The following is a 17499-nucleotide window of genomic DNA, read 5'->3' on the forward strand; positions in this document are numbered from 1 at the left end:
TCTATTGGAACGACTTTATTTAAGTACACTGGGCCCCACCAGGCAACGTGGTTTGTGCAAGGGACAGGCTTGGGCTAAGAGAAGGGAGGTGAGCTGGTTAAGCACACTGCAGTCTGCGGGTCGCCACATCGCTTTCACACACACCTGCTGCTGTGGCCCATACCTGGCAGGGCCTTTGGTCGTTGGACGGCATGGGGGGAGTGCTGCCTGGAATCTGGGACTGGGGCGGGTCTCGGTGTCACAGGTGAGGGTGCCGGTGAAGATCTGCTAGCCCCAGCTTTGCACATCTGGGCTGAGGAGCCTTTTTGGACACTGCTAGGCCAGCCCAGTCCAGGGTAGGCACCGGGCCCCACTGGAGAGGAGATGAGCCTAGGCCCATTAGTTCCTGGCACTCTGGTCTGGCCCCCTCCCTCCTTAACTAGACAAGTCCAAAATTACGAATGGCACAAATCAGCCCAGTGGGGGGCCTTCTCTCCTCTACAGCCTACCCCCCTGGGTCAGCTAGAGTAGGAAAAGGCAACCTGGTTAATTGCAGCTCTTTCTCTAGTCCTAAGAGCGCTGGATCCCAGTACCCCTCCTTTGCTAGGGGCCTCTGCCAAAGAGCAATTCTACCTCCTGTTTCAGAAAATCTAACCGGCAACCAGCCTGTTGATTCCAGGGCAGTGAGCAAAAGGAAGAGGAAAAAAGAGGCTGGCGGTAGTGACTTTGAATGTAGCCTCTGATCCTAAATAGGCCCGAGGCCTATGGATACTTGTCGGTTCACCATTAGCAGGGAATGGCGGGGCCCTGGACGCTATGCTAAACTGAGGTGCTGTAAACATTAGTGTGAACAGGGTGACTGGTGGGCAGGAGGCGATGAGCTCCCTCTCTCCAGTCCCATACTGAACAAACACTTCAATAAATAAAACTGAAGATGGCATTGCCCAAGGATGGATGAAAAGCAAGTAACAGGGCCTGGGGCTGACAGACTCCTGAAACTCTCCCGAGACCCCCCTGGACAGGGGCTAAGGGTTGGGGTGTTCGCTCTGCCACCAATCAGGAGTAGCACTACTCCTGCCTCTTTGAATGCCCAGCGCAGTACTGGTCCCCAGGTGAGGTTGAGGGGACCCTGCCGTCTCCTGACCCCAGAGTCTCAGTAACAGCTCCTGGAGTGCTTTTCCAGACTCCCGAACCCAAATTGCAACAAAACCAGACAGAACTCAACCCTGGCCCCAGTCCTCAGTCCATGATTGATTGGCATCAAGAGCAGAAGGCCCAGCAAGGGAGGCAGTGGCTGCCTTGGGCCTCAGGGCACCCTGGGGGTGGGACGGGGTGGGGCTAGCCCAGCCTGGGATGGGCAGCAGCAAGGTCTCCCGGGATTTACCTTCTCTGTCTCCCTATGGTAGTAAACATAGTCCCACACAGCCAGCCAAAGGCCCAGCTGACGAAGTGGCCCTCTGCCAGCACTCTTCCCTGTTGGGGGCCAGTTAGTGGTCAACCCCAGGCCTCAGGCCATCACCATCATGGGTAGTTCATCGTCCTTTCTGGGCCCTGGGATCCCTGGGCCACACGGCACTCGCATATGCGCACACACTCGTATCCACGCACTCACACACACACTCACACACACAGGCAGTTCCTCGCAAACACTCCGACTCAAGAAAGCGAGTTTTAAAGTGGAGTTAACTTCAGAGAGAGGTGAAGATGATGTCCCAACATTAGAAGGTTTTCCTGTGGATAGATCGGGCACCGTCTTCTTCATATTCCTTCTTGGAGACCCACATCTTCTTAAAGGTGTCCAGGGAGGCAAGGATGGAGCCCCTGGAGTGGAGGGAATCCCAAGGAATGTTGTGAGAGGGAGGAAGTGTTCGTGGAGCCAGCCAGTCCCCGTGGGGCCAAAGCAGATGAGGCTCTGCTTTCAAGGGATGGGGTGGTGAGTGGTAATGATGCCCTCACTTCCTGTCACACTCTTATTCCCTAGGAGAACTACTCACCCAATCCATGTGGAATACAGTCTCTCTTGAGGTGCAGATATCTGAAAAGGTGGGTGGAAAGAGGAGTCAGACTTTCAACCTCCTTGTCCTTTTTCTGCCCAACGCTCATCCTTACAGCCCATTCCACTGCCCATGGCAGTGGATGTGTTGTCTCACACAACAGGCTTTCACTTATGTCCCTGCTGGACCCAGTGGGCTCTCTGGGGGGTATTGTGGCCAACCTGACACTCATCTGGAGAAGCAGATTTCCAGCAGCGCTAAGTATCTACAGCTCCCAGGAAAGCTGGTGCTAACAGGGGCCAAGATCCAGCTTTGCTGGGGGCTGATGGGAAGCAGACTCCATGGCAGGAACTACACTCCAACATTTCGCTCCCCTCAACAGGCACCAAGATGTCGGACTGTGTCACGAGAGTGGCAAGAGTCAGCCTGCCAATGCTACAGTTTCTCTGACAGACCACACGTGGGCCCTTAGCCTAACACCCTGCCACATCAGGGTCTCAGAACTGCCCCCTTTTGTGGGGAAGGAGAGGGAAAATGGGTTCTTCCTGCTGGCAGACCTCAAGGTCAATGTGGAATCTGGGAACTGTGTAGCCTTGGAGGGGAGCCCCGGTTCCACGCAGCCCCAGCGCCAGCCCCCACCATGCTCCTACCCTGATCTTCACGTCTTTCGGAGCCAGTTTCTTCACCTCACTCAGTAGCCTGTCACCAAAACCTGAATGGGCAAGACAGGAGAATCTCATGTCAATCCTCTGGGCGTCTGGGCCCAGCAAGATCTGGAAACTTCCTGGAGATGGGCCAAGAGCAAAGACCAACCTTTGAACAGGGTGGAGCCTCCCGAGAGGACGATGTTAGAGAAGAGCGTGCGCCGCAAGTCCATGTCCGACTTCTGGATGGCAAACACCAGCACCTCGTGGATGCCCTCACTCTCCTCTCCAATCAGGTCTGGCCTGAACAGGAGCTCAGGTGCCCGGAATCGGGAAGGACCAATCTGTAGGGTGGAGAGCAAATTCAGAGGCTGGGACCAGGGCTGAGGTCCCTTTGGGAGTGAAAATAGAAGAGGCAGCTCACACTATACTGTGCCCAAGTGATTACGGAGAACACGAACCACCCTCTTCCGAACCCCTTCCTGACCTAGGCAAATGCCCCTGATGCTTCCTCTCCTCTACACGGGAGAAGCAAAGTTCCTGACGCCTCGTTCTGCGGGAGACAGTGCTGCTCCAGAGCTCCGGTGCTCCAGGCAGAGGGTGTAAAAGGGCTGGTGCATCTGACTCCAGCCTCCCCCTGGGGAGTTATTTGGGCTCAGAGCTTCTGACAGCCTGGGACGACTGAAGGGAGATCCACGCCTACCTCAATGGTGCTGCCGTCGGGCAGGTAGTACTGAGCCTTCTCCGTCTCTAGTGTCTCATCCTTCTGCGGGTTTATGGACAGGTAGCAGGCTCTCTGCAGAACCGAGCAGGAGTCAGGCAGGCATGAAACTTAGGCCCACCTGGTCAAAGCCCCAGGGCTGCCAGATGCACTCCTGCAGATATCAGCCTCTCCACAGTGATTGCCCTAAAGGTCCACAGAGCTGCTGTTCTGGAGCCAGGGCAGGATGGCCTGTCGGCCTACACTGGGTGGCACTTCGGACAGGAGTTCCTACCTGCTCCACCTTCCTTGTGGGCAGGCGTGGAAACTGGCTCTCTGGAGCCGGGTCTGAGACCACAACCCAATTTTAATCTAGACTTAGGCTTCTTCCTTCTACTACTCATGGTTCTGGGGCCTGTCTACCCAGCTCAGAGGTTTCCCTAGAGCCGTGGGTGGCAGAAGGATCTGGTTTACTTAAAAAGAAAACTGTATTGTGACTTCTTCAAAGATGTAAAAGAACATACCCGATTTGGACATAAGGTATAAAAACATAATGAACATTGGTACACCCATCACCAGCTTAAGAAAGAGCAGCACCTCCCTTCTTCCCACAAGATGGCAGCACTTGGGGACAGTGACTGTCAGTATGAGGGGGGCCTAGCTGGGATCACAGGGTAGCCAGGAGGCCTGGCTGGGGAGAACAGAGCCTGACTAGGGACCCCCCCCCCCCAAGACAGGGGCTTGGCCTCTTTTCACTCCAGGTCACAGAGGTCCCGGCTGCCCTGTTTCCATTCTCCATCCCATCCCTGGGCCCATGGGGCAGCACTCACTTCTTTTATAGCCTTGACAATCTCAAACTCAGAAGATGAGTGGAAATCATAGCCCTCCTTCCGCAGGTAGAGGCGAAGGAAGCGAGAGACATCTCGGCCAGCAATGTCGATGCGCATGATTGAGTGGGGCATGGCAAAGCCCTCATAAATGGGTACAGCATGTGTGACGCCATCCCCAGAATCCAGCACCACACCTGTGGTCCTGCCTGTGGCATAACTGCAGCACAGGGAACAAATCGTCACTAACCCCTGCCTCTTTACTATGGCAAAACACTAGCTTTTTTTTAGAATTCAAAGTCAGCTAAGCTAAGCTGCAGCCTGCCTTTCTCTAGGGGCCTTAGACTGGCCACAGTACTAAGTCCAAGCATAAGCAAGCCTGAAAAACCTGAATGAAAGGAGCCCAGCCTCTCCCAGCCCCTCCCCTGTTCCGGAAGAAGAGGCCTTCCAATCTCAGGAGACAGCCTAGCCTTCAACTGCTTCAGGGTCCCAGCCCAGGGGCAGTTTTTACTTCCCAGACAAGAAGAAAAAACTCAAATGCCTACAGGGGCCAGGTAGGAAAGGAAAATAAGAATATTTTCACTTCCACAAAACACTTGCTTTTTTCCCACATGGCCTCCTAGGTCCGTAGTTGTTTTTTTTTTTTTGTTTGTTTTTCCTCTTTTGGTAAAGACAAAGGTACAGACATATATTTCTGTGATCCAAAGGGAAAAAACCCATGATGTTTGATAAGTAGCAACTGACGCTGCCTCGTGCTGGGAGGACAGCAGGGAATAGAGCAGGCTGCGGTGAAGTCAAACTTGCAAACTACCTAACATGGCAGTGGCTATTTCAGCTCTAGCTGACTTTTGTCCTATGTTTTGTACATGCCCAGTATTGCCAGATCTTTCCAGAAATTAGTATGTTGATAGGAAATCCACTCCTCCTCCTTTTTTTAAAGTAGGCTGCATGCCCAATGTAGGGCTTAAACTCATGACTCTGAGATCAAGAGTTTCATGTTCTACTGACTGAGCCAGCCAGGTGCCCTGGAAATCTCCCAATTTTAAAATGCTGGCTTGGGCGCCTGGGTGGCTCAATTAGTGAAGCGTCTGACTCTTGATTTCGGCTCAGGTCATGATCTCATGGTTCATGAAATCAAGCCCTCCTTTGGGCTCTACGCTGGGCGTGGAACCTGCTTGGGATTCTCTCTTCCCCACTCTCTTTCTACCCTTCCCTCGCTCGCATGTATGCACTCTCTCTCTCAAAATAAATAAGTAAACTTAAAATGCTGGCTCACTAGGGTCAAACACATCCTATCTGCAGCTCACCAGTGTATAATCTTGGCCTTAGATCTAACCCTAGTGTGAGGCAGGCTGGGCGCAGGACAGGCATGACAGGCGTATGAAGACGGAGACCATGGTGGTGTTTTCATCACGACTCTGTCACCAGCCTGGCACAGCGTCTGGCATAAACAGGCACTGGATAAATATCTCAATAAGTTACAGGGGCCTTTAGGAAGAGCTGTAGCACCGTGTGGCCTTCCCAGCAGGCACAGCAGAGAGGCTTGCGCACCAAACCACTGAGAGAATAAGAGAAGCGAGACTGGGAGAAGATCTCCATACCCCCTTTCCTACCCAAAGGAGAGGCAGCCTCCATTCTGCCCGCAAGGGGCCAGGCTGCTTGCTACTCACAGGCTGAGCACAGCTTGCATGGAGATGAAAAGGGCTGGAACATTGAAGGTCTCGAAGAAAACTTCAGCAGCTCGTTCGCGGTTTTTCCGTGGGTTTAAAGGTGCCTCCGTCAGGAGCACAGGGTGCTGGTGAAAGATGCCCAGAGGGCAATCAGGGCCAAGTGAGATCTCTACCTCTCATTAGCACCCAGGCAGGAGGCCCCTGTGTGGTATGCTAGAGAACCGAGGGGAACTTTGTGAGCCTCCCTCCAAAAACAGGCAAGCTGGACCTGCCATCTACCCCAGCGTGAGCCAGTTTGTCAGCCTTCCAAATTCACGCTCACTCTGAAGTCTCATTCCGTCCTTGCCTCTGCCTCCTTCCTCCCCTCCCTATCCTCCAAGTTTCTTACATAGGCCTCTGTATTTACTGTAAATCTCCAATTGTCCAGAAGATTTTACTAAACTCTAAATTTGGAATTACTATGATACAAAAAATAGTATAAAATTTTTTTCTAAATAGAAAATTACATTTAAATATTGAATATATTTTTGAAAGACGTTGTATCTCCTTCCCCTGGAAATTCTGATGTCTAGGACACACCTTCCTTTGTTTTCCTGAGCTGAGAGTTTCTTCCTTAGAAGTTAGAGTATAAGCTCTGAAGTCTGAAAGACATGGGTTTGAATCCTAGCTCTACCACTTTATTCCCTAGGTGATCTTGGAAAGACTACTTGGCTTCTCTGAACATTTTTTCTGTTCCCTTGTTTGTAAAACGGAGATAATACTACCTGCATTTCATAGGACTGGTGTCCTATTCAAGATTGAATGCAAACATGTCTGAAGAGCACATGGCCTGGTGCCACGGTAAGACTCAAACCCTCCTGGCAGTTATCCTCCCTTCCTCCTTCTCCTCCCCTTCCTCCTCCTCCTCCTCCTCCTCCTCTTTGGGGTAGTGGCTCTGTCCAGCTCTCACACTGTGCATGGGTGCCGTGCTCATAGGACCCTCACCTCCTCTGAGAAAGTCTGCAGTTGGTCCTTAGAATAGACATATTGCCAGATGCGCTCCATATCGTTCCAGTCCTTGACGATGCCGTGCTCCATGGGGTAGCGGATGGACAGCAGCCCTCGGTGTTCCTGGGGGCAGAGAGCAGGAGTTACAGCAGCAGCCAGTCTCTCAGCCAGGCGGCCCACTCTTCCAGCACAGGGAGTTCCCACCCCACAGTCCTCAGCCAGGGCTAAAGGCAGGCCCCCATTTGCCAAGTCTCTAAACTGTATGCTGTAAACTGTTCTCACTGCCTGATTAGCTGGCAAAGCAGAGGGCTTCTGCATTTCCCTGGGCCCTGGGTGCCCTTATGGCAAGTGACAGGAGGCACCCTTCTCATTGCCTGATCCCAGGACACAATCTGGCTCCCACCTCTGGGCGTCAGCACTTGCAGCCCAGGCTGGCAACAATGATTCTGTTGTTCTGTATCCAGAGGCTGCCCCAGGGCTCTGCCAAACTATGCTAATTAACTCATCCCCAGGGTATCCCAGCTAGGATATCCCCCTGAATCCCTTTTGCCAAAACAAGAACCAAGCTAGCTAATCTCATCATTGGCAAGGTAGTGACAGAATACAGAGGGAAAGCAAAAGCCCTATTTTCTAGACTGGTTTCTATTTCCCAAAGTGGGTTTCCAGATATTTCCTCTCCAAAACCAGAGGCTGCTCCTGAGAGAAATGAACCAATCAGACCTAGGATGAGAGGACCAAAGGGGGATTTAAGAGGAAATTGCTCCTTTTACTCATGGCTGTCCCACTGCTGGGACACTGCCCATGTTGGGAATAATGAAGGTCCTCTGTTGGCTTGAGGCTTCTACAGTAGGACTGGGAATTACCTCGGCTTTGGGGCCAATGAAGATGTCACCTTCCAGGGCTCCGGCCATGACACGAACGTGTTTGGGTCTGCCCACACTAAAAAAGAGATCAGGGGGACCGTCACTTTTCCTTTCATGACATAACACAGGAAGGATGTGCAGATGTGTATGCTTAGACAGGAAGAGCTGGACTCAGTTCTACTGTGTTTATCTCTGAGGAGTGAGGTTACAGTTGATTTTGATTTTCTTCTTTCTACTTTTCTGCATTTCCTGCAAGTTCTACAATGAACATGTATTATTTTAAGTTTTTTGTATATTATTTCAAATTTCTGACCCAAACGAGAGATCCCTTCTCTCCAAAAGTTAGAGGGCTGACCCCATAACAAAGCTGACAAGCCTCCCAAGCTTCTGCTGCTTTTTTTTTTTTTAAAGGATTTTATTTATTTTTTAAGTAATTTCCATACCAATGTGGGGCTCGAACCCACAACCCTGAGATAAAGGGTCGCGTGCTCTACCAACGGAGCCGGCCAGGCAACACATACCTCTCAAGCTTCTGACTAAGGTACACAATTACTTACTAGTTTGGAAAGCAATATTTGGGAATCTGATCACCAGCAAAACCAGCTTTAATCACACCGGATCCCTGAGGAGAGAGGAGAGACAAAGAAAAGTCAGAAGTATGACAAAAACAAGAGGAGATATATATCATACAATATGTATAATACGGTTCCATTTTTAATTATTTATTTATTTATTTAAAGTTTTTTTGTTAGAGAGAGAGGCAGAGAGAGAATCCTAAGTGGGCCCCACACTGTCAGCATAGAGCCTGACATTGGGCTCGAACTCACAAAACTGTGAGATCATGACCGAGCCGAAATCAAGAGTCATTCCCTCAGCTGAGCCACCCAGGCACCCCTGGTTCCATTTTTATTTAACAGAGATGACCTTCTATCTGCGTATAGTATATCCATCTGTATGAGCATTTATAGAGGGAACACGTGTCACCAGGAGGGAAGTGGGACTAGGGACGGGGAGGAGAGCTTTCACTGCACACTCAAAGTATTATTTGATTTTTTTTTTTTTTTTTTTTTATTCTTTGACTTTTCTACATTGAACATGCTTTACTTCTGGAATTGAAAATAATATTGGGGCCCCTGGGTGGCTCAGTCCAACTTCGGCTCAGGTCATGATCTTGCTGTTCATGAGTTCAAGCCCCACATCAGGTTCTCTGCTGTCAGTGCAGAGCCTGCTTCAGAGCCTCTGTCCTCCTCTCTCTCTGCCCCTCCCCCATGTGCATGCTCACTCTCTCTCAAAAATAAACATAAAAAAAATACTATTAACACAGGGAAGAAAAAGAGAAAACCTGAGGAGAGAAGAGAAAAGTACCTAGAAGCACCAGAGCAGCCAAGTTCAGGAACATAACCAAGGTGGGAAGAACACGTGATTCTGTTAAACCACCATGACGCTGTTAACCTACTTTCCCAGCTCAAGCCTGAACTCTCCTTGCCCTTCAGGGTCTCTATGACAGACGCCACCATGGAACACTGCCATGCTTGAAGCTGACTCCGAAGGAGCACATGTTGTCTGGTTCCTACTGCAGGGGCAAACCTCTACGCTTTCTTGGAGGATTGTGGTTGCTTTTTGTTTTTTATTATGCTTTGTTTTACTCACTGGTCTCCTGATTGTAAAGAGCAGGGAAGTTCTAAAGCATCAGCTACAAAGAGACCCCACATTACAATCCTGCTGCTCCAATACTTGGTAAGTCGGGTGGGGAAGAGAGTGACTTCCCCACCACCATCTCTGGTACCTCCTGGGGCCCAACCAAAGTAAACAGGGACTCTAGATACAGATACCAACTCTGTGCAGGACAGATGTCGAGGTCTGCTACTGCTTGCAAATATAGCCTGTCTTCTTCCTTCTTAACTCTTGCACCACTACACCCAATATGCTCACCCTTCTACCCCAACACGGTTTGCAGCTGCACATGTAGTAGGGGCAAGCCTTTTCCTGCTGCCTGTTAACCACTTCTCCTGGGGCAGAGAGCGGTATTTCCAAACCCACGCAGCAAGCAGTAAACACATCAGGAGATGCTAAATAGCCAAGGTTATCTTTGCACCAATGGCTTTCCTGCAATATCCCTGGTTCCCTCTCTGTCTCTTATTCCTGCTCTTCTATAGGAGAAGCGGGGGCGGAGGGGGGGGGGCGGGTAGATAGGCCATTCTGGTGCCTGACTCTGGCAAAACAGAGAGGATGGGATGGCTGAAGGATAGGGAATGCCAGTTCTCTAAGACAGCAGGAACCTCTGCCAACAGAAAAAACAGGAGACAATGTGCAAACTCATCGGCCTGGGCAGGACAGCAAGGAGCCTGGAAAAGGTGCAGCTGTAAACTGAGCTGAGAGACTGGGAAGGAGGGAGAACCATCGTACCGCAGCCTGCGGGCTCTGGGACGGTGGCATGGGTAGTGCGCACAGCACTGTACAGAACTCCGGGCACTTGTTGGCTCACGCTTCCAGTAATTGTTCACTGCCTTCACCTGGGTGTGGTGATGCCAACAGACTAATTGGACCTCCTGGCAGAGGTTGAAAACAAGAAAGGTAAAGATGAGACCTACATTTCAGACTCTAGATATTTTGAAGAGACGATTTTCCTGGATATTTAATTGTGAGTTTAATAGCAAAATCAGACTAGAGTCTGAGTAAATTAAGGCAAATGAAGATATTAGGTTCGTTTCTTCCTCTCTGGCCCTCCTAGCAAGAGAGTATAAAGACCCAGTTCAAATATCATCGCCTTCCTCATGAAGAATAATCCCGTTGGAATTAATTATCCTCTTCCTATTATTTCACAGAATCACCATTACCTGTACCACAATACCACAAGGTAGTCTGCATTTCCTTCTGCTGTATTTATTTTTTTTAATGTTTATTTTTATTTAAGGTTTATTTTGAGAGAGAGCACGCGTGTTGGAGCGCACTGGGGCAGGGAGGGGGAGGCGGAGGGACAGAGGGAGAGGGAGAGAGAGTCCCAGGTAGGCTCTGGGCTGTCAGGGCAGAGCCAGATGTGGGGCTTGATCTCACGAATGCATGAGATCATGACCTGAGCCAAAATCGAGAGTTAGACACTTAGCCGACTAAGTCACCCAGGCGCCCCTTCCTTCTGCCTTCTATTTGAATTTATGGTTTCCGTTTTTGCCTGTTTTCAGCCCAAGGTCCTCAAGCTCAGAGACTTTCTATATCAGCAGTATCTGGCATTTGAGGGTACTCAAATAGATGCTGGCTGCCTAAAATTAAATCCAAGCTCAAACGATTGGCAGATGAAGCCTAAAATATGGAACCTGAACCAGCAGCTGGAATGCCAGAAGCCCCAGGCAGAGGTGGTGCTGGATAGGTGGAGGCAGCATTGGGAATGATGCACAAGGTGGAGCCAGACCCGGCTTGTCCCTGCAGTCCCAAGAGCTGGCCTGCTAGGCCAGCAGTTGGGGAAAGAATGAGTGGGACGGAGGAGGCGGCTGAGCGGCTTCTATTCTGCTCAAACCAAAGATTATAAAAAAGGCCCTGTCAATTTCTTTAATAGTATTTGTTAACTAGGAACTATGTACCTGGCAAATGAGCTGCCACTTTCTTTGTTATTCACTCTGGCAAAGCCAAGTAAACAAACGCCTTGCAGAGGCTTCTTGAAAAAGCAGTTCCATAATAAATATTTGATTTTTGAGGATTCAAGTCTGCGGCCAGTCACCAATGACCATTCTCTTTCTGAAGCAGGCAAACAGACAGCAAATCCCTCAGCAAGGCTCTCCCAGTTATCTGCTAACTATGGGCCTGGGGCTTGGGCAACCTTTAGCCTAAGCACTCCTGATTATTCTTGACATGCTGGCAAAGAGGCTAGTTGTCTCCATTTTACAAGTGGGAAAAGGATGCTGAGAGGTGGAGCCTCAGATTCTAGGGCACTAGTGGCTCATTTGGGCATAAAGATATATTTTGGCCCACAAAGTACTTTTTGGAAAACAATTTCATTGAAATAAAATTCGCTACCGTATAATTTACCCACTTAAGGTATATAACTCAATGGTTCGTGGTATATTCAGAGTAGTATAATCATCACCACAATCTTATTTTGGAACTTCCTCATCATCCCAGAACCTGTACCCATTAGCAGTCACTCTCTCCATCCTACCTGCCCTCTCCTGCCAACCAGTCCTAGGCAACCACTAATCTACTTTCCGTCTCTGCAGACCACGAATTACTTTTACGTTAACTTCCAACAGTTAAAAATTAGAGACTGCATATAAAATTTGGTGTTTCTGATTTCTCTTGAAACATCAGAAAATCTGGCAACACTGGGCCTGCATTCCTGGATGGGGACCACTGGCTGGAAATGAAAAGCAGCCGGCCCTTTGGTTAGACATGCTCAAAGCACCTTTCAGATTCCTCAAGACTTCTTTAAAGGTACTCTCTTCCTCCCCCTTTTTGTGTGCCTGCTTGGCCTCTGCAAGCACTGAGTTTAAAACTCCTATTCAAGGCATTGCCAGCAACTAATTCATGATATATTCCCCCTCCACATGATACCTGGTTTCTTTTTTACCCTCAGAGTGTTTAGGTTGGTGTGAAGCACATCCTTGGCTCTCAAAATACACATAATTGAACAGTGAGCTATCTTTATAAATCACCTCTTCTCAGCCTTTCCAACAAACGGGATGGATTCTTGCTGTTGCTTGTTGTACAACCAATGGGGTCAATATCACATTGCAAGTGACAGTGGAAAATAAATATAGTGACTTCATTTCCTCAGCTAATTCTAGTGTTTCTTAAACTTAAGTGAATCAGTACATCTCAAGAGCTGATGACAAATTGTAAAAAGCTAATAATAATAAAATTGAGTCCATCAGTAAAATTTGAACATTGACAAAATATTTGATGTTATTAAGGAATTATGAGTTGTATTAGGTTTGATAGTAGTATACTGATTATGTCTTTAGAAGAGTGTGGGAGAGGGCACCTGGCTGGCTCAGTTGGTAGAGCATGTGACTTTTGATCTCAGGGTTGTGAGTTCAAGCCCCACAATGCGCATAGAGCTTACTTAAAAAATAAATTAAAAAAAAGTAAAAAAAAAAAAAAAAAAGGTATGGGAGTGGGAAGTAGGTGGGAATAAGTTAAAAAAGATTAGCCACAAGTTGATAACTGTTACAGCTAGGTGAATATGTGGATATTTGTTATACTCTTCCTCTCCTTTTGTTTATGTTTCACATTTTCTATAATAAAAAGAAGAAAGCTGAAAAATAAGTCCTCAAAATGTGGCCTGGGAGCTGCCCTCCTTTTGTATTACTATCCATTACATACCTTTGGGAAGAATGACTTGTATTTAGTTTTTAAAAACACCTATCAGTTTATCGTTGTCATTAAAGTACATGTATGTACACCTCCCCTTCCATTTTCCTCATTAAATTCTGATGAATTGGTTTGGTGCCAGAATAGGTAGAAAGGAGTGGTCAACAATTATTTTAAGACTGAGAAAGGCTATGAAATGATAATGAGCCTCTTCTCTCTTTCTCCTGTTCTTTGCTCTCCTTTCCTTTTAATTATACTCTCTGTAGCCCAGAAATAAAATTGTAGCAATGTATTAAGCTATGGAGCAGTTAAATCTGCTAGATACACACCATTCTCATAATAATATAAAGTTGGCTCAAATATTTCAAATTATTTTTCCTATCCTTATTTCACTTTGAAACAAAATAAAGCTCTCTAAATGTCAAACAGCAAGAACTATCTGAGGCCCCAGATCTAAAAATGTGGGAGAGGGGCACCTGGATGGCTCAGTTGGTTGAGCAATCGACTTCAGCTCAGGTCACAATCTCACAGTTTGTGGGTTCAAGCCCTGTGTGGGGCTCTGTGCTGACAGCTTGAAGCCTAGAGCCTGCTTCTGATTCTTTGTCTCCTTCTCTCTCCCTGCACCTCCCCAATTCGTACTCTGTCTCTCTCTCTCAAAAATAAATAAACATAAAAAAAAATAATAATGTGAGAGAATTTCTCCTACTTCAATTTTTGGCATTATTATTGGCATAATAAAAAAATATTTTCCCAGAGAAAATAGACAAATCAATTCTTTAAGTCTTAAAACTCAACATGCACCACTGCTTTGATGTATTTCAGATATACTATGGAGAGAGACAAAGGAGAAACTAAAAAGCATTAGCTTAATTGACTTTAAGGAAAATGGCTACAGATGGAACTCCTGCCCAACAATTCCAGAATCAAAGGATCTAATAAGATGGACAGACTGCTCCTTCTGCATCGCTGATGGAAACAGGAAATCGATAATTTCTATTTTTTTTCTTTTTAAAATTAAGAAAAAGGCAGATGAAGTACCCATAAACTGGCTGAAGATAGAAATAGTGTTCTCTGAAAATCAATTAACAAGGACCCCTACTCAGCCCGCTGCAGCAACTGACTAGGTTTCTCTCCCCACCTCAAATCTTTATTTAGGGGCATCTTTGTTACTGTGACATTTGGTCACTCATCCACCCACTCATCAATCCAACAAAAAACATTTATTGAGCACATAGTGGTGATAGGCTCTAGATGCTGTGTGTATGAAGGAGGGCGGGAAGGGGAGAGTAACAAAAAAATTAAGGAATACCATCTTTTCCTCCAAGCATTTAACAGTCTAGTGAGAGAGACCCCCCCCCCCCAAAAAAAAAGTGAGGAACTTGGAACCCGATCGATCTCAGTTTGAGTCTTGGCTCAACTTCTAAGACAGGCGGCTTCAATACTGACTGTTATTTAACCTCTAAGGTTCACTTTTCTGCATAAACGGGGGGAAAGTAATTCTTATCCACCTACTAGAGCTGACGCTTCAAGGAGATGATGCAAACAAAAGCACCTTGTAACATGCCTAAGGTCTCAAGGCTGGATCAACAGAATGAATCTGATAGCTTAGGACAGAACTGGCAGTTTTGCCTCAAGGGGCACAGAAGGTACCAACCAATCTCAGCGATACGAAGCCTTTCAGTGGAAGGTAGAAATTGAGTTGTTTTACAAAAGTCACCCTCCGCCCAAAATAAAAGCAGGATTCAGTTTCTTTCCGTTTGTCACTATAGATGCATATACGTTGGCTACTAGCAGGAGGAATAGCGGATAAAGCACTGGTTTTAGGTCACCTCCACTGTACGACCTTGGGTTCACTTCACCTCTTCGTGCTTCAGGTTTTTTTTTTTTTTTTCATTCGTAAAACGAGGATCAAACTTCCTGCCTAACTGTGCACCCAATTTTTCAATTCAAATGTATGTGAAAGCCCCCTGTACGTGCTAGAGCACCTGGCAAATATGTCTAGTAATTTCTTCCCACATTCCGAAAAGGATAGTATCTCCCTGCTTGCCTGGTCACTCTTTCTTCTGGATCTTTATTAACGTTGTAATTTATTATCACAGAAATAACTGCAATCCTTTGGCCATTTCCGGCACCAGATTCCCGAGCCCCACCCATACACACCACCAAGCCACCCGCCCTGCTGGGGACCGAAGGAAACTTAGCCCTTCCCCACCCGGGGGCGGGCCCTAGCCCGTCAGGCCCCTCCGCTGTGAGTTCCCGAAGCCAATCCCCACAGCCCTCGTGCACCCGCCCGCCCCTTAGAGAGAGGAACTACTATGGCGGCCCGGAAGAACGGCAGGGGCGCAAGCCAATCACTGCGGAGGGCTGCCCTCATCCGGCAAGGCCCAGAGGCGGGGTCATCGGCCAAGATGGACAGCCAGAACAACCAATAGCATGATCGGAAACAGGGGACGGGGCGGACGCCGGGCGCTCACAGAGCGGTTAAGGCCCCTCGAGCCAAGGGCCCAAGAACCCGGCTCGGACTACAGCCTTTGCCTTTATCCATCCCAAACTTCTCCATCCCATGGTTGCTGGCCAGCCGCCCTGCCTATGGACTACGGGTGAAGGGAGGACGGAGGTGGCGGCGGTTGAACCCGCCTGACAGGCTGGGCCAGTGACAAAGAGCCGGTGGCCCAGGCCGAAACCCGGGAGCGATCCCTTTGGGGAAGAGAGCATAAACCCCTTTAGAGATAGGAAAGATGCAACTCACGTTGTCGATCACGACAGGCTGGTTGGCGATCACATCGTAGGACTCCATGGCAGAAGAATATCTCCTTCCGAGGAAGGAACTGCCAGCCGGGTCTGCTGCTAACGCCACTGACACGCATGCGCAGTCTAGCCGCCGGTCCAAGGCGGCTAGGGAGCGGCCAGACCTCGCCTCCGAAGAACTACAACCCCCAGCATGCCTTACCCCTGGGTTTAACTCGCCAGGCCCCTTTGGAGCCCCGCCCAGTTTGAGTAGGGCGTCGCATTTCGACGCACAGTACCCTGGGCTTTGTAGTCTCCTTCGATGAATAGACGGGGACGCAGATTGATGACTGTATTGCACGCTTGGATCTGTAGTTCCATTGAAGGGATTCGCAGTGCATGCTGAAGTATGTAGTCTTCTGGAGTACTTGTCTGTAGTTGGGTTTGAATTGGCCGGTAATTCGTGGATGTTTAGATTTTCCAGGTCAGTCCCTGCCACCAGTTCTCCTGGACAATTGCTGTATTTTTATTTGGGTCAATAAGACATTAATAAACATTTATCAGCATCACATTCTAATAAAGGAACATTTAATACACGCACACGGGGAAGGAGGACATACTCTCAGAACAAAAGAAAATGCATTTTATAAAATTTGCTTTTTGGAAAAAACCGGCACATTTTTTGCTTCTTTTCGCATTTATTCCTGGGTAGGTGTAGAGTTTGCAACAGGTTAACATTGGTCTGAAGACTGGCATTTGTAACTACGGGTACAGATGATCTTTTGTTCTTTAAAACATCGTTCATTTAATAGCTTCAGGAACTGCTTTAATATCTCTATTTTTCATGGAGAATTAGAATTGACATTGATGAATGAGAAAATGGAGGTGAAGAGAAGTTTTGTGTCACTACTTTCAAATGACACCAATGCATTTTTCTCCAGATTAGGCACCCTTCCCTCCTCCCGCCCCTTCAAATTGCAAGAACCCTTTAGTCAATAGCACTGGTAATCAGGACTTCTTTCTATTCCTTTCTCTTGGAATTCCTTACTGTACACAGGAAAATAATTCTCAACCCGGTGCCTTAGGAACTAAAAATTCTCCCAGAGATGCCTGGCTGGCTCAATTGATGGGGTATATGACTCTTGATCTGGCGGTTGTAAGTTCCAGCCCCACGGTGGGTGTAGAGATCACTTAAAAAATAAAATATTTTTAAAACTTCTCCCAGTTACAGAAAGTCAAAGGTAATGGGAAAGAGCAGATCCATAGTAGATAACGAATTTTGGTGTTCCTCAAGGCAATCTGCATACATCTGCATAAAACAGAACAAAGAAGAGATTGTCATCACTAAAAGCATTTATCAAAAAAATTACCAAGTCTTGGTGCGCCTGGTTAAGCGGTTAAGCGTCTGACTGGATTTTGGCTCAGGTGCTGATCTCACCGTTCCTGAGTTCCAGCCCTGCATAGGACTCCACGCTGTCAGTGGAGATTCTCTTGGGAATCTGCTTGGGATCTTCTCTCTCTCCCTCTGTCTCTCTCTGCCCCTACCCTGGTCACGCGCTCTCTCACCCTCTCTCTCTCTTTCTCTCTCTCAAACTTAAAAAAAATTACCAAGTCTTTTAAATTGATCCTAGTTTAACTAACTCTTGCCACTTTTAACAGGAGTCCAAAATAAGTATTTCAACATAGGACTCCTGAATTTGGCGGTGTTAGTGTCAGTCAGTAAGAATGTCAGAAAGACATTCAAAGACGGTAGGAAACATTCAGATTTATAATCTGTTAAAACTAATGACACACTAAGGAGTGAATG

General features: G+C 47.8%; 1 protein-coding gene across 1 annotated transcript; it reads right to left on the minus strand.

Moving 5' to 3' along the window:
- Positions 1–15848, minus strand: ACTR1A (actin related protein 1A). The gene is made up of 11 exons (XM_007080229.3): positions 15715–15848; positions 8222–8286; positions 7665–7740; positions 6799–6924; positions 5815–5939; positions 4148–4364; positions 3321–3413; positions 2787–2961; positions 2624–2685; positions 1974–2014; positions 1–1800 (listed from the first exon to the last, which is right to left on the minus strand). Exons 1-11 carry the CDS (start codon positions 15760–15762, stop codon positions 1698–1700), a joined length of 1131 nt encoding a protein of 376 aa, XP_007080291.1. The 5' UTR covers positions 15763–15848; the 3' UTR covers positions 1–1697.
- Between the last annotated feature and the right edge of the window lie 1651 nt (positions 15849–17499).

This window comes from Panthera tigris, chromosome D2 (genome assembly GCF_018350195.1).
Source record: "Panthera tigris isolate Pti1 chromosome D2, P.tigris_Pti1_mat1.1, whole genome shotgun sequence".
Classification (NCBI taxonomy): Eukaryota; Metazoa; Chordata; class Mammalia; order Carnivora; family Felidae; genus Panthera; species Panthera tigris.

Bases quoted from the DNA above. Each gene is read 5' to 3' on its own strand.
- ACTR1A (XM_007080229.3), bottom strand. From the start codon at position 15,762: ATGGAGTCCTACGATGTGATCGCCAACCAGCCTGTCGTGATCGACAAC. The intron at 5,940-6,798 runs GTGAGGGTCCTA...ATCTTTCACCAG, and splicing joins TGCAGACTTTCTCAGAGGAG to CACCCTGTGCTCCTGACGGA. The intron at 3,414-4,147 runs GTGAGTGCTGCC...TCGGTTCTGCAG, and splicing joins TTGTCAAGGCTATAAAAGAA to AGAGCCTGCTACCTGTCCAT.